The following is a 22,239-nucleotide window of genomic DNA, read 5'->3' as shown; positions in this document are numbered from 1 at the left end:
AGCACCCGCTGCGGCATCAGCACGCAACTGCCTGGGTTCGAAGCTTCTTCAGCTCCTGCATCTTCCGTCTCCTCCCTGGAACTGCTCCCTGCGTCTTGCTCCAGCCTGGGAAGCCGCAGTGCTTCATGCCGGGTTCTCTGTATCTCGCCGCCGGAGGCTCCCGTAAACCGGTGAGCTTCCTTACGTACAGAGGAGGAGGTTGGAGGGGGTTGGGGGGTACATACCTGATCTGTTGGGTATGGAGGTCGTGTCCCTTACTCTGGGTTCGGATAAACGCAGCAGTGAGAGGCCGGGAGCCGTCTCTTGGTCTGCTCTTCGAAACTGGGGATGTCAATCGGATGGCAGCTGTCCCCGGCCTGCGTGTCTTTCAACCCTTCTGTCCACGTCTCATGACCCATCGCCCAACATCCGGCCCGGCTGCCGCAAGCTCACCCGTCCCAGCCGTCCCAAGACATCAGGCGGTGATCTTGGGCCGCGAAACCTAGCGGTCCCGGCGCTACCGGGGCGTATTTGTCCGTCTCATGGCGCTTCATCGTCGCTCGGTCTCAGAATGTTCTGGGGTTGCACATCAACGCCCACAATTCGCAAATCGGCTCGGGGAACGTCGGAGACGGGCCTGGGTATCCGTCTCGATTTTCTGCTTCCAGAAAAGCCCAGACACGGTTGGGACTGCGGGCTTTGTGTGACCATCAGTCAACAGCCAACCATCTTTGGACTGCGGTTCTGGGAAGCCGCAGGCCTGGGCCGCCTGGACTCCCCCTCCACTCCGCTGCTCAGAACAACCCCCGTCGGACCCTGTATGGTTGGCTGGCAGCCTGCTGTCAAAACAGGGTACCCTTGCCGGATTGTGTACACTACCTCCCGCCCGGGGTGCTGCTCTACACTAGTGAAAGGCTGGGCCACAGTGCACCACGGTGTGTACACGGTCACTCCTGGGAGTTTACCGCATTGAAATCCACCTTTACCGACTCGACTTTTACCTGCACAGGGTCGGGGAATTACACGCGAACATCGATCCAACTAATACCTGGGAATCCCTCTGCTGGTCCTTCTGTCGCTGGATTTCCCTCAACCGACAAAAAAGGAAAAGAAAAAGAAGAGAAAAAGATTCAACGAACGTCATTCCCACGCTCGTTTGTTTTTTTTTTTTCCCGTCTCGCCCTTCCTCCCCGCGTTCGTGCGAGCGTTCGCCTGCCCCGCGTCTGCGGCTCGCCCGTGTCAATCGGTTGAGGTCGGCCCTTGGAGGTCACACACCAAAAAATCACGGCCAAGGCCTCGGGAAGCAGCACCACCAGAGGGAAGCAGACGACCTCCCATGTCGATCTGAGGCAGCCTTCACATTCCAAGGTCAGACAGTCTGTTCACTCCCCCAAGTGGCAGCTGGGTTCGTGATCTCGGCCCCAAGACCCGCTTCAGTGGCGAAAGTCACACGAAAGCTCGTCAGCTGCACATCGCCTTCCCCACCATGCCGCTGCTCAACCGAGCCGCTCGTTCGTATGTTACCATACTGACTTGTGAAAAACATCATAGACAAGCGCTCGATTTGCTGCCACTATCGTGAAGGCAATGAGCTGCCGGCACTGCTTGGCCTCATCCTGACGGAACGACCCTTGTGTATGTATGCAGCGTGCTCCGTGGCTTTCCACAAACATCTCCGCAGCCATAGGCGGCAAAGATTATCACACCAGCAGCACTGTTGCTATTAGCACCACCACCATGCCTTGGCTAGCAAGCATCATGCCGTGTTGCCCGGAATGGCCCTCTATCCTCTCCTTCCTCATCTCCTCATCTCCTCATCTCCTCCTCCTCCTCCCCCCCCCCCCCCCCCCCCACCTTGCTCCCCCCCGCCCGCGATCTCACTCCCGCTTCTCTGACCCCCCTCTCTCGCTCACCAGGCCCTCAGAATGGACGAGCTGCTCGACAACGGCAGTTCGGGGCCTAGCTCCAGTTCTGCCCAGGCCGTCCTGCGGATCGCCCAGCTTCTGTACCCGATGGTTCTGCTCCTGGCCTTCATCATTTCGGCCGGCGTTCACACCGTCATCACATCAAGGACTGAAGAAGAGTTTGTCGTTCCGACCGTCAAGGGGCCCGACGGGAAGCCATTGCCGATCACCAAGAGGAAGCGGGAGCAAGAAGCGTCGGATGCGGACGACGACGCCAACGGCAACAGCGGCTTCGCCTGGACTGCCTTCCTATATCTAACAGGCGGCCTCACATTGTCCTTCGTTGCCAATGGCGCTGCAATCGCCGCTCATGCCATGCAGTCAAGGAGAAGATCCGGCCTCGACGCTGCGTGGTGGTGTAGCGAAGAGAGAATCGTATGTGCTGCCGCACCATTGTCGTCAGGGCGACAGCGTGCATAAGCCCAAACGCCCCTCCTCCAGGCTGACAAAACACACGCAGGTCTATGTTGTCGGGTCTGCGTTCCTCTACCTCTACGTCCTGATTACGCTTTTGGAGTGGCGCCACAGCCCAACCGTGGTTCACTTCATCATCTGGATCCTTGGTCTCGTTGGCGAAGTGGTGATTCTGGCTGCTTCCATCCTCACCATTACCGCCGGCGCATACACGGCACTGGCTCCGAAAGCCGAGGATCAGGTTGAGCCCTGGGACGTGGTCGACCTCAGCATTGCCGGCGTCCGCTTTTGCCTAATCGTATGCCTGATCTGCCTGTACGCCGCCTCGGCAAGGAAGCGCCCAGAGCACCGCCGGCTGCATGACGAGGAGCAGGCACAGCGATCCGATGCGGACGAGGCGAGCCCGCTGCTGAACGGCCACGGGGATTATCACGGCCGCGCCAACGGACATGCGACGCGTGACACGCACTACGGCAGCACAGCCGCGAGCGTCCGCCGCAGCTCAAATGTCCGCGACGGACAACGCGCGCCGCAGCAGGACGAAGAGGCTGCCTTCTACAGGCCCGACAAGTTGCCTCACAAGACGTGGTTCGAGTACTGCCGCGGATACTCGGTCTTCTTCCCGTACCTTTGGCCGAGCAAGTCGGTCAGGCTCCAAATTGTGGTTCTCGTGTGCTTCGTCCTCGTCATCTTGCAGCGGGTCGTCAACATCCTGGTGCCGGCCCAGCTCGGCGTCGTCACAGACATCTTCGAGAAGCAAACTGGCGATCCGGTGTGGTTCGAGCTTGGGCTTCTGATACTGTACAAGCTGCTACAAGGTAATTCCGGCTTGCTTGGATCGGTTCGCTCAATCCTCTGGATCCCGGTTTCCCAGCACACCTACCGGGCCCTGACGACGGCCGCTTTTGAGCATGTGCACTCGCTCTCGCTGGACTTCCATCTGAGCAAGCGCACCGGCGAGGTCCTCTCGGCACTCAACAAAGGCGCATCTATCAACCAATTCCTGGAGCAGGTCACGTTTCAGGTAGTGCCGATGCTGGTGGACCTTCTGGTGGCCATCGTCTATTTCTACGTCCGGTTTGGCGCCATGTACGCCCTTTTCGTGTCCATCATCACCTTCTACTACCTCTACTTGACCATCCGCATGGCTGCCACTAGAGCTGACCAGCGGCGCGATATGGTCAATGCCGACCGGGAGGAGGAGGCCGTCAAGAACGACTCGATTATGTCGTACGAAACGGTCAAGTACTTCAACGCCGAAAAGCGCGAGTTTGAGCGCTATGGCGATGCCATCAAGAAGTTCCAGGAAGCCGAGGCCAAGGTGACATACGGCATCAGCCAGATGAACATGTGCCAGTCGGTCGTCTTTATGTGCGGCCTGCTTGTCGCCTTGCTGGTCTGCGGCTACCAAGTCTCGCGCGGCAGTAGGAGCGTCGGCGACTTCGTCTTGCTCGTAACCTATCTCAACCAGCTGCAGGGCCCTCTCAACTTCTTCGGCACCTTCTACCGGACGGTACAGTCGGCCATGATCTCGGGTGAGAGATTGCTCGAGCTCTTCAAGATCCAGCCTACCGTCGTGGACAAGCCAGGTGTGAGGCCGCTATCGGAATGCAGCGGCCATATCAAGTGGAACAAGGTCGGCTTCGCGTACGACCGGCGCAAGCCAGCCCTGCGCGAGATGTCGTTCGAGTGCAAACCTGGCACCACGACTGCCTTTGTAGGCGAGTCGGGCGGAGGCAAATCGACCGTCTTCCGCCTTATGTTCCGGTACTACAACTGCCAAGAGGGGAGCATTGAGATTGACGGGCACGATGTTAAGGACTTGACGATCGACTCGGTGCGCCGCTTCATCGGCGTCGTGCCGCAGGACACCATCCTCTTCAACGAGACTCTGATGTACAACCTGAAGTACGCCAACCCGAACGCTACAGACGAGGAGGTCTTCGACGCCTGCCGCGCCGCTGCCATCCACGACCGCATCATGAGCTTCCCCGACGGCTATCTCACAAAGGTGGGCGAGCGGGGTCTTCGGCTGAGTGGAGGCGAGAAGCAGCGTGTGGCGATTGCGCGCACGATTTTGAAGAATCCGAAGATCATCATGTTGGACGAGGCGACGTCGGCTCTCGACGGTGAGACTGAACAACAGATCCAGTCCAAGCTCATTAGTGGCAAGTTTGGTCAGAACCGGACGCTGCTGATTATTGCGTGAGGTTCCCCCGTTTTCCTCTCTTAAAGCTTGAAGAGAATCTCAGGGGCTGACCATTACGTTGGTGCAGTCATCGGTTGTCCACCATAACCCACGCCGACCAAATCCTCGTCCTCCATGCCGGCACTGTGGTGGAGCGAGGCACCCACCAGGAGCTGCTCGCACTCAACGGCCGCTACGCCGCAATGTGGGAGAAGCACTGCCGCGCCGAGCAAGCCGCCGAGCGAGCGCGCGACGCGACGCGGAAGGCTAGGAGGCTTCTGAGCCAGGCGAAGATTGCTCGACCGGATGAGATCTCGGACGGGTACAACAGCATGATCTCGTCAGCTATCTTACCTACGGCGCCGCACAGCCCGGCGGCTACCGCTGCGGACACGCACGACACCGCGTCCATCTCGTCTCATGCGAGCAGTACCCCGTCAAGCGGTTCGGATGGCACCCTCCAAGACGACGCGTGCGAAGAGCACCGTCACTCAAGCCACCCCGACAAGCCGGTCGACGCATCCCGGCCCCTGCTGTACTCCTTTCCGTCAGCGGAGTCGTCCGCCAGCCGATCGGCAGATGTTCCCAGATTTCCTTGAGCCTGCTTTTGCTGAGGACCAGGAACCAGACTCGAATCTCAGGGGCTTGCCTGGCGGCTGGATGCAACTCCTGAGCTGCTCCGGCGCTCCTGACTTCGATTTTTCTTTTCCTTTGCCATCACCGCCATCACAACATCACAACCACAGAACTCACTAATTCCGGCAATGACCCAGCGAGGCGACTAGCCCTCCACATTAATTCCGCCGACGAATGACGACGACAAAAGAGAACGATGGCTTTTCCTGGCATGGCAAATTTTGTGTGGTGTCGTCTTGGAACGAACCACGTCGAGTCGCAAGGTCGATGAACTATCTCGGTTGAAGGCCGCGTTACGTTTCATGAAAGACGGACAACGACAACAACAGCAAAAGGCAGCAACATCACGAGCCGCTTAATTTAATTCCCGGGTCGAATCTCTCACCGCCTCCCTTACCCACCTGGCTGGCCTTCCCGCTTTCAGCCTATCTGTTTATGCACCAGCCATCCGCCCGTCTCCTCCCAGCCGCGTCAAGAACATGTTTGTTCTGTCCTGCTTCATCTGGGTTTGGCTGGTTGCTGAGGGAAAGAGAGGGAGAGAGAAGCGATTCTACCCTTGCGATGATTCGTTGTTGTTGTTGTTGCTGTTCCTTGCTGTTGTTGTTGCTTCTGTTGCGGCGCAGAGAGAGAGAGCGCGCTGCAACGCTAATGAAGACATGATATGACCATGATGCCCAAGCATGTATCGGCGTTTGTTTTCGGGGTTGGTCCTGGGTTCTTTCTTCTTTTCTTTTTCTTCTTCCTTCTAGATGTTGCCCGTGGGCTGTTGGGCTTCAACTACACTGGGGTAGGGGGTAATGGAACGGGGAAAGGATTGAGGGGTTTGGCCATGACGAATACCCGTAGATTGGGGGGGGGGGGGTGTAGGGTTGCTGAATGCGTTGGGAGCGTGTGCGGTTGTGCTTTGGAGGGAGTGGCTGCCTTAATCTCGCGGTGTTGTTGTTCCGTGTCTGTTCTGGCGGGCAGGTCGGGCTGGCTGGCTTTCTGTGTGCAAGCTTTTTTTTTTTCTTTCCCCTTCCTCTTCTTGTCTTGCCCTGGGAGGAGAGGGAGGAGAGACACGGTTGTGGCGGGGTATGGATGGGGGCTGGGCGGAACTGGCTGGCTGACTGACTGACTGACTGACCGACTGGCTGTGGGCGGGGCAATACAGGAAAAAGGCACTCAATTGATCATTTGACAAACGATTACTTGACTTGCGCGGAATGTGCGTGTGTGTGTGTGTCTGTGTGTATCCGCGCCCCTCTTGCCCACCCTCTCGTATGTTCATCTTTTCGAGACCGGCCTGGGAGGCACCTGGAAACCTGGAAATCTGTCGTTTGAAGGAGCGACATGCAGCTGCATTGCATGCAAGCATGCATTTCTGCGTGCGCATGTGATGCGTGAGAGACGGTGAGTGGTGCTGTACGTTGACATGGAGTGGTCTGGACTTTGAGATTTCGGGGCGGGTGAGAGAAGAAAAGAGAGACAAACAGGAAACAGGCTCTTGGCGAACCGTGCATGAGCACAGTGCAAACGAATTTTGGCGGAAGTTATTCCGCACATACCTACAATGCCCCCCTGGTTTGTTTGTTAGTTTGGTACTTACGGTGGGTCACAACAAGGGTTTGAAAGCCAATCAGCAATGGATTACAAAAGCTGTACAGTACTTAATCTACTATAGAAAAACAGAAGCGAAACAGGTCAATCTCAGTACCCCGTGTACTCCCCCTGATTCTCATATCACCTGCGCCAGCCGCCTTGGCATGGAATGAACCAACCGCAGCAGATAGTCAGAGGGCACTGCATTTCACGCCTGCGAAATAGCTTCGGACCTGGAGAATGGGGCCTTGTTATAGCTGAACTGCCCACCTGGCTGATCTGGCTAATTTGGTTGATTTGGCTGCCCTGGCCCGATCTTGAAGGATTTGATGGTTTTGATAGTGGTGATGCTTTTCTTGATGGTTTGGTGGAATGCAGTGCCAAGCCAGGAACTGAACAGGTGGGTAAAAAGGCCGATTTTTGGTTGGCTGCAGGGCCCTGTCAAGAAGTGGGGCGAAGAACCAAACTAACAAACAAACCAGGGTTGTACTGTATGTTTGTGATCACCCCCAAGTCTTGACGGACGGTATCCGGTTGGCGGACTCGGGGGTGTGGGATGGTTGGTGATGTGATGGGTGGTTGGGCGGGTGGGTGGTACGAGGCTGTGCGCCTTGATCCAGACTGTCGGGTCCGGGTCGGGTTTTTTCCAAGTCATGCTGAGAGGGCTGGCTGATCCATTCTGGCTTACTGTTCATTACATAATGGAACCAGTGTCTTGCTGATGGGAATGAGATGTGAGACTTCAGAAGCTCTTGGCGTGGGTTTTGCGGGATGAGGTGGGACAGGATGAGAGGGAGTATTCGTCGTGTACTTCCGTTCATCGGTCATTATATTAAAGATACCTATTCAAAGTGTTATCCTATCAAGAAGGCAGAAAGTCGTACATATAGCTTAACCGTCGATGTGGGCGCCCGTCAGATGGGCGGCGGCCACGATGCTTTGCAACATACGCCTTCCCTTGGTCGAGAGCTCGACCCCATTCCCACGGGGTCCTGCCCTCGATGGCAGTTCTTGGCCGCATGCTGGCCGAGGTGGTCTTCCGAGTCGTGGTTTGCTGTCTCGGAGGTTTGTAAAGCCCGGATCCGGAGCAAGCCACGGTCTCACGACCCGATGCCGTTCGCCGCCCAAATGCCGTCCAAGCCGCAACCAATACGCACGAGCCGTCACACCGGCTCTCCGTCCGAGACCCTGGCCGCTTTCGTCACGTTTTAACTTCCCGTCATAAACCACAACAACCCGTATAACCAAGCCCGCACCCTCCCAGTGTGATAAGCGAGTGTACCGTTCCCAGCGAATGATGATGTCTCGACCGCGATGACAATGCAGATACAACGCCGGAGAACCATGGCCCTAGACAACGCCCTGACACCTGCGCATTAACTCCGCTCGCTAGCCCGCCCATCCGCCGTCGTGAGCATGCGTCGCATGCACGCAAAACGAGAGACGAGAAGTGCGTCTCCATGCCACATTATGGATCAGCTACACCATCCTCGTTCCCTTCGCTCGCATCATTACAACCGCGCTTAAGCAACAATCATACAAGAAGAGAAGAAAGGGGGTATGGTCAGTGCCCGGTTTTCCGGCCGCTCTTCTTGGCTGCGCCATTCGCGGCGCCATTGGCGGTTGCGGCGGCGGCGGCGGCGGCGTAGGACTGGGCCTTGCCATTCGCCGCCGCAGCCGCCGCAGCCACGGGCGACCCGTTCGCGTCTTCGGCCTCGGAATCCTCGGCGTCGCTGCGGTCGTCCTTGGCGATGTTGTGGACGACGAAGCGGTAGGCGATGCGGATGATGAAGAAGAGCCAGAACAGGTTGAGGGCCTGCAGGGCGCTGAGCAGGCCGAGCGTGATGATCTGGGAGATCCAGCACTTGTACTGCTGGGTCTCCCAGTTGAGCTCGTACGGGCCGACGGTGCGGAACTCGGTGAAGAGGCTGAAGAGGATGCGCAGGTTGAGGTAGTGGCGCAGGTAGATCCACACGCACATGAAGAGGAAGTAGTAGGGGCCGGTCAGGGCGTGGTCGAGGTAGTTGAGGGTCTTGGAGGTCTGCATGGGGGTGTTTATCGTTAGTGGCTGATTCTTCTCCACGAGTTATGAGGCTCAAAAAAAAAAAAAAAAAAAGGAGAAAAGGAAAAAAGGAAAGAAAAGAAGAAAAGAAAAAAAGCGGCGGGGGGACACACGGCCAGGAAGAAGTCGCTGATGTCGTGGGTGATGTACACGGCCAGACCCATGTAGGTGAAGTGGAAGCGGTAGCTCAGGCCGATGAGGGCCAGGCTGACGATGTGGTGGCCGACCAGCTCCTTGAAGTCCTTGCGCGGCTTCTCCATGCCCAGCAGCAGCACGATGGCCTGCTGGGCCCAGTAGGCGGCCTGGAACAGGTAGTAGAACTTGAACAGGGCGTCGTGGGTGCGGTGCGGGAAGTTCTCGTACATGCCGCGCGTGTTGAAGTACCACACGGGCGTGCGGCTCATGACGTACATGCCGGCGGGACCCAGGATGCCGAAGTACAGGGCCGTGTACATCTGCTCCATGTAGCGGGCCTGCTTGCCCCGCGACTTGAGGCCGGCCCAGCGGGCCATGGGACGCAGGATCTCCTGCATGATGAATTCGCGCGTGAAGGACAGGACGACGGTGTAGAAGGACACGAAGGCGACATCCCACAGGCCCTTGCCGTACTGCGGCAGCTCGCCTGGCTTCAGGCTCGACTCGGGCAGCTTGTACGAGAGGAAGATGAAGTGGTGGACCGGGTTGCTCTCGGACGGGTTGAGGGCGTAGAGCGACAGGAAGACGAGCAGGATGACGAGCGGCAGGACCCAGGTGTGCTTGATGGCGATGCTCCGGGCGCAGCGCAGGGCGGAGCGGGCCTTGCGACGCTTGGATAAGCGCTTCGAGGGTGTGGCCGGGCTTGCCGTCGACTCCTGGCGGGCGGCGGCGGTCAGGCGTCAGCTTCTCTCGTCACCATGTCTGGCAAGAAGTCGTACCTTGGCAGTGCCGTGGAGGTGGGCGATGCCGGTCGCCAACGAGGGCGCACCCGTGTCGCCGACCCGCAGCTGGGTGCCCAGAATGCTGGATTTCCTGCGCCGCCGGGTCGAGGTCGTCTCCGAGTGCAACTGGCGGTCCGCTGCCGCGGGGAGCGGCGGGAAAGGCTCGGTGCCGCCCGCCATCGTGGTTGCTTCTGTGCCCCTCCTTTTTTTTTTCCCCAGGAACGCGAAGAGGGGCTGCTCGTGTGCGAGATGGATCGGAATGCGGAAGCGCGCGTGCTCGCAAGACCCGAGTTCTCTCGAACGGGAAAGGCAATGATCGCGAGTCTCGCTCCTCGAGTTTGGTCAAGGTAGCTACTCCGTGAGTATCGGCCAAAAAAATTGCGTCTTCTTGTCTGTCGAAGTCGGCGTTCGTCTCGGTGTTCGCAACACTCGAAGCGGTCACGCTTGGATAAAAGGGGGAGAGGGGGGCAGAGAAAATCCAGATGCAGCGTGTCTTGGCTCTCCCCTTGGTGAAGATTGGCATGCAGCGCAGGCACAGGACAGGCCTCTCATACGGCAGAATTTGAAAACTAACGTAACTTTAAACAGCCAAAACCGACTTCCTCGGCGACGCGCGATTGCTCGTTGGACCCCTGAGGGCCCTGACTGACTGCGTAGTCCAAAACTAAAATTGCATGCCCCGAACGGCCGTTTCGGACCCACTTCAGCCCCTGCTGACAGGAGGAGGAAGGGGTTCGTGTGCGGAGCACGTTAACTAACGTCAACTATCCACCTAACTCACGGATATTCGACGCTTCCCTGGTATAGGCTCCTTGCATTGATGAATAGATACCTAGACGGCTGAGGACAATTAGATTGCTTTTGCATCTCCCTGCTGTTACTCTGTTCCTCATCATTTTGAATCACCTTCTCGTTGGCCCGCTCAAGGCATCTTGGCCTGCGCAGTTAGCTTGCTGTCTTGTAAGCCATGCCAGAGACCATGGAAGACAGAACAACACCCGGGCTTGGAAATGCGCGCGCGCGCGTTTGTGTGCGCGTCTGTCGCGTGGTGCTCTTGATCACTCAGTGACGTTAACCTCCCTTGCACGCTTTCCTGGGCTCAGAGCTCGGAAACCTCTATCGTGCCGTGAGCATCTGGACTTTAGACTTGACTCTGCAGCTTGGGTCCGTCATCAGTTGGCAACCACAGCCAAAGCCGAAATGGGTGCCGAAGTCGACTCGGACTGATTCTATAATTGCCCGATTTAGCTGTGCGGAGGCCTCCAGATGTACGCGTGGCCGCCTGAAATCCCCTGGTACAGCATCTCCTTATGCAATCTTCTTGAAGAGACTGTCCAAAACAACCCCGTCTAGAGGTGGTTGTCACCTTGCGAGACCATCGACGCTCTCTCTGATCTGACCAAGCCGATTCATCCTTCAACAATCCTCCTGCTCGGGCCCCTTGACGCAGTAATTCGGCCTCCTGGGGGGCGTGGAATGAGCCATGCCGGACGGTTGCATTGCCAGGTCACCAGATTCGAAGATTACCTGGCAGCGAAACGACGGTCACGCCAGCGATACCAAAGGCCGCAGCATGGAGGCACAGAAGGCACCCGGGTTCGTGGCAAAATGTTGCCAATGGGAGCCAGCAGAGTAAGCCCTGGCCGACCATGTAGCGACCCATCAAGCTGCCAGAGGCTCGACCCACCAGCCAGGAACAGCTTGCGGCCGAGTCATGGCGATCTACGACGGCCTCGTTGGGGTCGAGCGCAGGTGCATCCAAGTGGCCGCAACCCGGAACCCGGCCCCTGGCATAGCTAGCAAACTAAGCGATCACCAATGGCAGGCTTTAGTTGCTCTCCATCGAACCCTCCTTCGCGAGTGTCTCGACCTCTGCCTCATCTCTCCGATCCCCCAAGCGAGCCGGGTGCCAGGAAGACCTGCTGGCAAGCACGCCACGGGGATCTTGAATGCCGAGTCGGGCCTGTTTGGGGCGTTGTTTGCGCGGCAACAGCAGCGGCAGGTGGGGGCTGCAGAAGAGGTGGAGGGTGAGGACGGAGAAGGGCAAGGGGAAGGGGAAGGGGAAAGGGGCTGGGCTGGTGACGACGGAGGTCTCAATCATGTTCGCGGTGATGAGGAGAACCAGGTTGGCTGGGGCCTGTCGCGCAACATCGGCTCGACTGCCGCCAGCCCGGCAGCTCGCGACGGCGACGGTGACCGTAGGACGAAAGACGAGGATCCTCGAGGACACATCCGCGAGACTGCAGAGCCGGAGGGGACCATGCTCTCAGAGTGATCCACGGAAATATTCATTCAGTCAGAGCCTCACATCCCACAACAACAGGTGACTAGTCGGTGATCCATCCATTTCTTGCTTAGCCTGCCATTCTGCCTGCTTTGTCCCGCGCTCTTTAGTTACCCGCCTCCTCCAAGGGGTAGTCCATCTCCCGCCCACGAATGAAACCTATGGTCCCTTAAGCCCGTCAACTTAGCTTGCGGATTCCTGGCAAGCCCATGAAAGAGCGAACAAAACGCAAATGAGACAAGCATTGGTTGGTAACTAGTCGTATCATGATAATGCTGAGCAAGATAGCATCACCAACAATCCTGAGTGAGCCAGGACAAACCATCCAACAATAGTGAGAAGCCCACAAGTCGCCAACAAGCATATGCTCCCATCCGGAAACTCCAACCCGAGACCCGAAAAGAAGGTACCCATGCCAGCATGCCTTACCCAGCCCAATCCAATCCAATGCACATCATGCCCTTGAATTCCAGATATCCCAAGCCCTTGCTTTTGCTGCCACCAGGTCCTACCAGGCACGGACACTATCCAGCCAGGGGAATAACAAATGCGAAATGCCAAGGCTCCCAAGAAAGCCGCTCGACACCGACAAAAGTACCCAGATATTGCAACAGGTTGCTAGCCCCCACACAGCTGCGTAAGTGTCTACTAGCTGGCTGGCCGTAAATGCGAAGCAGATACCCATGCAGAGAAATGAAGCCAGAACGGAGGAAATGGCAGGAAATGGCTCGGCCAAAAATCAGACAGGCGGCGCGTCCCCGCCGGGTGTTGAGCTGGCTCAGACCCAGGGCCAGCCCCCGACGTAGACACGGCCGTGCCCAGGACCAAACCCCAGACCCGGATCCGAGAACGGCCGGCGGTTCCGGCGGTCTCACCCGGGGCGGCGGGGGCCGCGACGCGGACACAGACACAGACACGGGCGCGGTGCTCGGTTCGACGCAGCAAAGGCACGCGAACTCAAGCCCGAGCCGCCCTTGCGGCGGCGCCCTAATCCTCGGCCCTCGGTTCCGGCACAGCCGCCCCTGGCCCTTCCCCGCCGGGCGTGACCGTCCTCGTCGTGAAGAAGCTCCCATCTTACCCGCTCCCGACTATTCCGATGCACGCCCGGCCCCACCGCTGCCGCCAACCCCCCGTTGCGGCTGGGGCTGGGGCTGGGGCTGGGGCTGTGGCTGCCGCTGTCGCTCCTCCCGCGCCGCGGCCGCTGCCTCCGCCTCCTCCTCCTCCAGCAACTGCGCCAGCGCAGCGCCCCGGCGCGGAGGCGCTGGTATGACCGTCACGGGGAGGCTGTCGGTGTCGGGCGTGGCGCAGAACCGCTCGCGCAGCCGCTCGGCCTGCGCCGCGGCGAACTCTTCCAGGCGGGCGCGGATGTCCCATCGACTGCTGCCGCTGCCGCTGCTGCCGCTGCCGCTCCGGTTGTTTGCGGAACGGAGGATGCTCTCCTCGGGCGCTGGCGGCGGGACGGCGCGCTCTTCGTCCCGGTACTGGTGTTGGTGAGCGCTAGTGCCGAGGGGGATTCTCTGCGTGAGCGCGTGCCAGCGGCTGGGTGACGGTGCCGGCTGGGGAGGAACCGCGCTTTCGGTGGGGCTCCTGTCGTCGCTGGTGCGGGTCGAGGCTGTGCTGCTGCTTCGGGACAGCGCCGGGTTGTTCTGCGGTGGTGCTGGCGCTGGCGTGCTGCGCGATGTGGTTTCGCTCAGCGGATGGTATCTGACGGCGTAAACCGTGCTCGCGGGACTGGTGGTGTCTGCGCGGCTGACCGGCGTGACTGCGGGCGGCGGTCTCGCCGGCCATAGCGGTGGTTGCAAGAACCGTATCCTGTCGTGGTTGGAGGACTCGGTATTTGTGGGATCTGTGGATTTCGCAGCTTTCCTGGAACTGGAACGGGACCTGTATCTTGCTGTGACGGAAGCGACGGTCGGCCATCTGCTGCTCCGTCCCGTGCTCGGGCCGTCGTCCCCCCCATTTTTGTCACCGGCGTCCTTGCCTTCGTCGTCGTACCCCATCTTCTTTCTCCTCAGCCCGTGGTCCGAGGGCGTCATCTCGAACATCTCATCTCCGTCAAACACCTCCCTGCCGAGGATCCCATCCTTCTTCTCCTCCCGCTCCAAGGCCTCGATCCTCTCGACCCATTCCCAGACGATAACGCTGGCTGCGGCGGCGCCCACCCACCTGACGTACTCTCCCCACCCGGTGAAGTCGGGCTTGGATATATCCAGAATGAAAAAGACAATGGGGACAAGAATGGCCAGGAGCGAGAGGATCGCCACCACACACACGTTCTTCATCTGCGGATGATAGAACGCGTACCGTTTCTTCATGAGGGAGTAGTATATGACCCAGGCCGCGTACAAGACGCCCAGCGTCAGCGCGAAGAGATAGCTGAGTGCAGGAACGGCGTCCTGGAAGGCTGCGGGGCGTGCTACCCCTTGATCTGTGTACTGAAAGCTGTTGAGGGACTGAAAGATGAGATCCAGAGTGATCAAGGCGAAGGCGGCCCACTTGATGATGACCTTTTCCCGTTGGCGGGGGAAGAGGCGGATGAGGGTTTGAGCCTGGGCAAGCCAGAGGAAGGTGTTGGAGATGATGCGAATAATCTTCAGCTCATTGCCGCCCAGAACCTCAGCCTGCAAAGATCTCGCGTTCTGGATGCCGAACGAATATTGCTCCTCGGCAACCTTGAAGGTATTGGCGCTAGCGATGGTCAGGGATACCGCGACGCTCAGAGCTGCGATCTTCTGCAGCCACGGCCGGCCTCCGATGGTCGGCCCCGTCCCACCGTTCGTAAAGCCTCTCCGGCCCAAGACAACAACACCGCCGTCGAGAAAAGACCGCGGCGTGATGAAGAGCATGATCACCAGCGTGTACGCCACGACCGTGGTCGCGGCGAGGGCATAGCACTGCGGGAAGGTCGAAGCGTAGAAGGGGTCCCGGAAGTCGGAATACGTGAAGCCGCTATCCGACGGCTTCGATCCGCCGGCCGAGGCGTCGATCGCCACAGACGCTCCTCCGCTATTTGCGATGATGGCCGGGGAGTTGACCGGCGTGCAGGCGGGCTTAAAAGCGGCCGCTGCGCTGAGAGTGACGAGTTCGCCACTAGGCATTGAGAGGACCCCGCCAATGGGAAGGTTGATCCCCTGGCAGCCGCGGCTGATGAGGGAGGAAGCGGTCGGCAGCGCAGCCGGAGCCGTCAGGCCAGCGAAAATGTTTCGAGCCTCCATGGTTGCGGTCCTGACGGCGACCTCGGCCTGCTGATAGCTATTGCGCAATCGCCATGGAATTTGACTTGGTCGCAATCGTGAGGGACGCACTGCGTGGCGGACGGTTCAATCGAACCTGATTTCGGGTCCGGGTCCTGGTCCGGTCAGCCAGGACCAGGCCTGCGCAGGTCGCGCGCAATTGGCGACAACTACCAGCCGGGTCGCCGCGAGCCTCTGTTGGTGAAGCGTGGCTGTCGCCGTCGCAGTATCGGGAAATCCACTGTCGCGATCGCGGGGCCCGGAGCCGGTATGTCTGTCACTATCCTTGGTGGAGGGACTCGCCAGGGGCTGGGCGCCGAGAAATCGTGCAGGTCCAGAACCCAGTTGGGGTTGGGACGGACTCGATTTCAGGAACGCCGCGAGGAACGGACATCAACTGGAAAGCCAATCTTGATGCGGGCCCAAGACAGCTCCGGGTGTGCACTTTGAAATCGCGCTGCGGTGTTCCGACGGTTCGCGCTGGTGATTTCGTGCTTCTTTTCCTAGACTGTCTCGAAAGCGTTTGAACTCTGACACGATGCCTGGGGGAGAGAAGTGCGCTTCTGTCAGCAAGTGGCCTGGGACACTGGGATGATCCGCGCAGGACACAGTGCCTTCCTAACCGGTCTGTTACTGTCCGAAGACCTTCGCACCACTAACCCAACAGGTACCTAGGCCAGCGCCGGACGGGCGTGACCGACCTGTACTGTGTAAGATTGCGATTGCGGTCTCCTCCCTCCTTCGATGTCCATCAGTCCAGCATGCCTGGTGAGTGCACAAGACGGTGTTTGGCTCTTTCAGTGCTTGGAATACAACCAGGATTAAATCGGCCTTCTTCAAGAGAGAGGCAGAATCAGGAGAGAGAATTTCAATTTGTTGCGATCAGACTATCTGTACCAGAAGATCTACCTCGGTCGACGGAGTCATACCCTACGAGTTGGGGCGACATGTGCTGCGCACTGTGCAAATCGGCCTATTTGGGATTCGCTCCGGCGGACTGAGGCGCAGCGCGGATCCAAGGAGCTTTCCACTGGATCTTCCTACCAGAGGAAGAACTGACAACGAACAGGCAGTCACTGATTCGCCTGTCCGTCTCGGGTGCTCCGTCTCCCCACTCACGATACACACTTGTGTTATAGTGTACACCAGGCACCGTGACCATCATGCTTAATGATTGTTCGATACACCCAAATGCCGAGCATGGAGCATGATTGTTATCCGGGCTTGGCTAAGGCTTGTCTCCTCTGGGGAGCCGCCTTGGCAACGGATGTTCTTGGCGCTGTGGGGGGAAGGGGGGAAGGGGGGAACCTGAGGGCTCAAATCAGGTGCACGGATTAGTTAAACACATGCGGTAGCTAGCTCGTCTTATATACTACTAGTACGGCAGAACGGCTCGAAAACGAGCCGTTTGCTGTCGCCGGGTGAGAGAACAACTGCCGTGCGACATGGCAACTCGAGTGGGCCACACTATGATGCCCCGAGCAAAGAGGAACTTACACAAAGGCAGTAAAAGGATCTCTGTGTTCCGTCTGTACGGCGTTCATGGAACCATCCGGCCCCGAAGCCGTCTCAAGCAGTCATATCACAGAACTAGGTGGCCGCAATGTTCCATATCTCGTATCATCCGTCAACAGCTTGAAGCAGAACGGACCTCGATGATACGTTCTAGTTAATCGTGTGTAAATGTTGTGGTTAGGTGCAGCGCCCCGACTGTTCAGTGAGGGAGACAGCGGAGCACGGAATACGGGACGGAATGACTAAGGTATTCTGTACTCAATGTGAAGTAAAATTCCTTCCATTCCTTCCTGGATTGGAAACCAGCGCGGGTTTCGTTTCAGCACAAGGCACGTGCTAACTAGTGGAGGCGCCGGGACCACCTATCGACCAACTTTGCTGCTGCCTTCCAAAAACAGCCTGATATCTGAAAGTTACATTGCGGAACGGGCACCGTGGTATATTTGGACTGCGCGGTTTGCACTTCCGTACCGCCACTCAGCAATCATAGGCAACACAAAAAAAGAAGAATAAAAGAAAAGGAAAATCCGTTGATACTGCGTGGCACGCGCGCAATCGATAACACAGAACATCTTGCTCAATCGACTTCGATGATCTCGATGCGACGCTGTGCAACACTCGGGCGCCAAGCCTAGCCCAAACCTGCAGAACCCGGCCTGCAGTGCCAGCCGCAGCTGGCGCTTGTGGGCAGCTTCAGGGGTTCCAATTTCGTCCCAGGAAAAAGCGAAAAGCGCAGCTGCAATTGAGCCAACACCCAGACGTTGGCCGCCTTACGAGCATCACGACCCCGAGAAGCACATGCTTTCTCACGTTACGTCTTCTGGAATCCGTTTGCGGGGCGTTTCACGCATGAGCCAACCAGTCCGTCATCCACCATGACCCGGCCACAGATCATTCGCGCTGGTATGTCGTTACCATGTGCTGGCTTCCCCATGCTCCCCATGCTCCCCCTTCATCTCGCCTGCCCCTGCCTGTGATGAGCGCCCGCTGTGGCCCGGTTTGTCGTGCCTTGTGCCTGCGAAAGCCCCAAAACCCACGACCCACACCGGCCGGCCTGCCTTCCATTCTTCCCACGGCGGTTGCCTTACGGACTACCTCTGTGCCCCAGTCGCGCCCCAGTCCGTGCCGCGCTGAAACTGTCGGGCCGTTTTTCTGACTTTGCCCTCCTCCCTAGACACCATTGACCTCCAAGCCCACGAGGCGCCCTCCGCCCAAAGACACCACAGGCCGACGCCTGACGGATCGCTCGCTCCACACCAGGCCGAGACGCTGCGCGAGGTCGCCGCGGAGACTGCCGACGAAAATCTCCGGTCCCCCCGTCTCTCGTGGAACCCGGACGCGGACGAGATCCAGCAACACGCCCTCCACCTCGGCTCGGCCCCCGACGGCCAGCGAACGACCGGCGGTGCCGACAACATGCGCTCCGGCGCCGCCCAGCAGGATGCTCTGGCGATCGCCCAGAACGGCGGCCTCTCCGGCCAGGATGCCGACGATGACTTGGACGGAGACGCCGAGGTCGACATGGACGACGACCTGATGGACAAGATCTCAAGTTCCCCTTCAATCGAGGATGGTGGGTCCGCCTTCGCTCTTCCGACTCTCTCTGCCGACAGCATCTCTCCCCTCTCGCCATCAGTCATGCGGCAGACCCGCTTGGCTTCGCCTGATGTCTGCGATCCGAGGTCCTCGTCTCCGTACCTCGAGAGTCCTGACCATCTGCCATTGAGAGGAGGCGACCAAGAAGAGTGTCAGCGCGTGGTTGTACAGTCTTGCTCTCTTTCTAGCGCCCGTCGCCATCATCATCTTCATAATCATCATCAAGACGGTGAGTTCGAAGTAGACGGCTTCATCGAAGGCGATCTGGACGAGCCGGTACGCGACGACAAAGTGGTCCGGATTGCGGCTGGGGGTGATGTCCTCATTGAGGATTTGATTGCCGGAAACCGAGGGGCACGACATGGTACTGGCGAGAGCGGCAACGGGACGCAGGAAGGCGACGGCGAACACGACTTGACGATACCTTACGTGTCTGATGATGAAGATGATGATGGCGACTTTTCTGGAGTTCCTGACCCTAGATTCATCGACTCGGGATGGGGTGGCGAGTGCTTACAAGATACAGAGGACATCGACTTCGATTTCGTCTACGCTCTCCACACCTTCGTAGCTACCGTCGAAGGCCAGGCCAACGCGACAAAGGGGGACACTATGGTCCTCCTTGACGACAGTAACAGCTACTGGTGGCTGGTGCGCGTCGTCAAAGACAGCAGCATTGGTGAGCCGGGGCCAGAACTCCGAGGGAGTCGATCGCAAACAACTAACGGCGGTCCTCACAGGCTACCTTCCCGCCGAACATATCGAAACACCGACAGAGCGACTTGCTCGACTGAACAAGCACCGGAACGTGGACGTAAGCTGAGTTAGGCTTTGTCCTTCGTCGAATTCCTACTGATGTGATGCAGTTATCTGCGTCTATGCTTGGAGATCAGCCCGACAAGGCCCGGAATACTATTCGGTCGGCCATGAAGAGAAGGAAGACCAAGACCGTCCAGTTTGCCGCCCCAACATATGTCGATTACTCTGACGTTGATTATTCGACGGAGGAAGAAGATGAAGCTGCTCTTTCCGCGCAGCAGCAGCAGGAGCAGCAGCAACAGCAGCAGAAGCAGCAGAAGCAGCAGCAAGGGCAGCAAGGGCAGCAAGGACAGCAAGGGCAGCAAGGGCAGCAGACTCAACAATCTCATCAATCCACCAGCGACTTGGAGATGGACGACGAGACAGCCAAAGTGGAACCGTTGAAGCCAAGATCACAGCAGAAGGCCGCCAAATCCGAATCGAAGCAGGAAGAAGCCAGCGCCGGACCCGACTCGTCAACGGCCAACAAGGCCGCATCCCGAGTGGCCGAAGAGGCTTCAGAGATCAAGGCAGCGTCGGATGGGCCAAAGAAAACCAGCAACGGGACCGTTCGGGACTCCTTCTTCAAGGACGACACGGTTGAAACCAAGAAGATCACTTTGACCCCGAACCTGCTCCGTGACGACAATGGGCCACGGACTTCCAGCGAGTCCAGGGATGTGAAGCAACGCCCCAGCCTAGACAAACTAGACAGGGATAGCTCCCTCAGCAAGGACGACAAGAAGAGGAAGAAGGATAAAGAAAAAGACAGGAAGTCCGGCGGCTTTCGGGGCTTCTTCTCCCGGAAAGATAGGAAGGCGAAAGGAGACGAGGATGACGATTCCTTCGGCAAGCGGTCCATGGATGCGGACGCCCCGGAGAGGGATGTCGAGGAAGACGACCCGCAGGCGTCAGCAGAGAAAGCGGCGCCTCAGAGGAATCCGAGCAAGTTGCACAAGCAACAACCCAGGACGGAGCCGAGTCCGACAGGGAAATCTAACAGTAATACCAGAGACAACGGTATGGATGTTAAGACTTTCTTGTCTGAAGGCAGGGTCAACAACGTCTCCAATGTTCCCCCGGCCTCGATGCGTCTGGTCGAGTCGAGCCCGAAGGCGTCGCAGGAGACCAATCCCCGAGATCAACGGCCAAGCCGCGAGACGTCCCCAAGGAAAACAGGGCCATCAATGGCTCCGAGAGCAGAGCCTAGGCCGGCAAAGGCGACAACGGCGAGGTCGCGTATGGAGCTCGACGAGTTCGACTCGGATGAGGACATCACGCCCGCGCCGACAAAGCCCGCGCCGGCACCCGAAGAGGTTGGGCAGCGCCAACCGCAGCCCTTGGGCGATCTTCCCTCACCCGACCAAGCCGTCCAGCCGGCACCAGGCGGTGCGCAGCCAGACACGCGCGGACCTGCAGCCACAGCGCCGGCAGCATCGCAACAAACTGCCGAGCGGCTGTCCGAATCGCCCGTGCAGGTCTCGCCTGTCACCCACCCGCCGCCGCTCATGGTCGACAACTCGAGCCAGGAAGAAGAAGACCGGGCCTCGCCCCGCTCGTCGCCGTCGCCCGAGCTCATCGAGCACGAGGACGCCGACGCGGCTGGCCACAAGACGTCGACGCCGCCGTCGACGACGAGGTCCGAGTCGTGGGACGACGCCAGCCTGCGCGCCTTCTTCGACTCCGGGTCCGAGGTCCGGGATCTGTTGGTCGTGGTGTACGACAAGAACAACGTCGATCCCGTCGGATCGGATCACCCCATTGCCGGGTCGCTGTTCCGGGAGCAGAATGCAAAGTTGGCCGAGATAACGACTGTGAGTTTTTGTGTTTTCTTCTCTGTATGCCTTTGGTGCTTGTCCTGTGATGGGTTTGCTGACGAAGATGGTGCGCGTGTGTAGCGGCTCGACAATCTGCTCGGGGACTGGCTCGCTCGAAAGCAGCGACTCAGGGGCGCTGTGTGAGGCTCGGCAGCGACAGCATCAGCATCCTGTCCCGCATACATATTCAGGGCACCTCCTCGTCCTCCTCCTCCCTGGACCCCATTTGGCGGCCATGCATTACGACCTTGACGCATGTTTTGTTCCTTCCTTTCTTTTACCATTTTAACACTTCCACGTTCTTCTTCTTACTACTCCCACGCCTGTTTCAGAGTCCGAGAGACTTTCGGGGTGTGGGTGGGGGGTGTGCTGCTCCTGGTGCTACAGTTACAACAAATCACCAAGATCCCTTGCTGGCGTGTATGAGCCACTAAGAGCAGAACACTTGGTGACAACGTTGATGTTGACGCGGCGGGGCTGGATTTTCTTTTTGTTCGGCGATGAAATCCCCGCCAACACTGGCAAGGCTGGCCTGCAGGCCATGTTGTTTTTTTTTTAACCCACCGGGTTGGGGCTGTTGTCTTACTGGCTGTATTTCGTTCTCCTTGATGATATTACGATACCCTTATTATAACAGAAGATTCGGCGCTTGCTGCCGGTTGTTTGCATCGCTACTTGCCTGCCACTTCTATGGTTGGGGCGTGCTTGTCCAAGTTAGGTGGTATTGTTGAGCTGGTGTTGAGCTCGTCGTCGAGTTCGGGCGATAACGTGCCCGTGGGATGTCCCATGCCATAGTTGTGGAATGAATGCTGGATCCTTGGGGCCTTGCCCCTCGGTTGTGGGAGCGGTCGAGTGATCGGACAATGGGGCGATTGGACAATATTCGACGCTGTGGGATGTGTCCTGGTGTGCGGTTTTTACAAGGCTGAGCGGAGGGGAGGGTTTCCTTGCTCCAGCTGCCGTTGATGCGTCCGTCGAGCATTTTTGCCAGGTCCATACGACTACCTCCCTGAACGACACGAAACTAGAATTTCAAACTCATCGCCATGCTTGTGCTCATGGACCTCCCCTTGATCAACTGGCCCGATTACACGGCGACGACCGGCACATGCCAACGGAGAAAACAAGAGCAACTGACAATGCCCATCGAGTTGCCCGAGGCTCAATGAATGGTTCCCCATCGCCACGCCGTCTATAGTCCACCGAAGATGTTTTTTAACTTTCTTTTTCACTTCCTTTTTCCCTTTCTATCCGGCCC

At 58.4% G+C, this 22,239-nt stretch overlaps 5 protein-coding genes across 5 annotated transcripts; 3 read left to right on the top strand and 2 right to left on the bottom strand.

Annotated features, from left to right (window-relative positions):
- The first annotated feature begins 1,530 nt into the window (after positions 1-1,530).
- THITE_2119261 (uncharacterized protein) lies at positions 1,531-5,235 on the top strand. The gene is made up of 4 exons (XM_003655452.1): positions 1,531-1,618; positions 1,896-2,318; positions 2,404-4,562; positions 4,634-5,235. The coding sequence occupies exons 2-4, from the start codon at positions 1,905-1,907 to the stop codon at positions 5,142-5,144; spliced, it is 3,084 nt and encodes a 1,027-aa protein (XP_003655500.1). The 5' UTR covers positions 1,531-1,618; positions 1,896-1,904; the 3' UTR covers positions 5,145-5,235.
- Positions 5,236-8,133: 2,898 nt separating this feature from the next.
- On the bottom strand, positions 8,134-10,384 carry THITE_2119256 (uncharacterized protein). Its single transcript, XM_003655451.1, has 3 exons — positions 9,736-10,384; positions 8,935-9,672; positions 8,134-8,800 (listed from the first exon to the last, which is right to left on the bottom strand). Exons 1-3 carry the CDS (start codon positions 9,916-9,918, stop codon positions 8,324-8,326), a joined length of 1,398 nt encoding a protein of 465 aa, XP_003655499.1. The 5' UTR covers positions 9,919-10,384; the 3' UTR covers positions 8,134-8,323.
- Positions 10,385-11,452: 1,068 nt separating this feature from the next.
- THITE_2090668 (uncharacterized protein) lies at positions 11,453-12,013 on the top strand (the record flags this gene model as incomplete). Its single annotated transcript, XM_003655450.1, has 1 exon — positions 11,453-12,013. The coding sequence occupies one exon, from the start codon at positions 11,453-11,455 to the stop codon at positions 12,011-12,013; it is 561 nt and encodes a 186-aa protein (XP_003655498.1).
- A 1,135-nt stretch (positions 12,014-13,148) lies between these two features.
- THITE_2119254 (uncharacterized protein) lies at positions 13,149-15,386 on the bottom strand. Its single transcript, XM_003655449.1, has 2 exons — positions 13,698-15,386; positions 13,149-13,639 (listed from the first exon to the last, which is right to left on the bottom strand). Exons 1-2 carry the CDS (start codon positions 15,235-15,237, stop codon positions 13,296-13,298), a joined length of 1,884 nt encoding a protein of 627 aa, XP_003655497.1. The 5' UTR covers positions 15,238-15,386; the 3' UTR covers positions 13,149-13,295.
- Positions 15,387-17,645: 2,259 nt separating this feature from the next.
- THITE_121843 (uncharacterized protein) lies at positions 17,646-21,125 on the top strand (the record flags this gene model as incomplete). Its single annotated transcript, XM_003655448.1, has 4 exons — positions 17,646-17,673; positions 17,945-19,017; positions 19,233-20,978; positions 21,063-21,125. 4 exons carry the CDS (start codon positions 17,646-17,648, stop codon positions 21,123-21,125), a joined length of 2,910 nt encoding a protein of 969 aa, XP_003655496.1.
- Positions 21,126-22,239: the final 1,114 nt, after the last annotated feature.

The sequence above is a fragment of the Thermothielavioides terrestris genome, chromosome 4, assembly GCF_000226115.1.
Source record: "Thermothielavioides terrestris NRRL 8126 chromosome 4, complete sequence".
NCBI lineage: Eukaryota > Fungi > Ascomycota > Sordariomycetes > Sordariales > Chaetomiaceae > Thermothielavioides > Thermothielavioides terrestris.
This window is presented reverse-complemented; position numbering and strand designations above follow the sequence as displayed.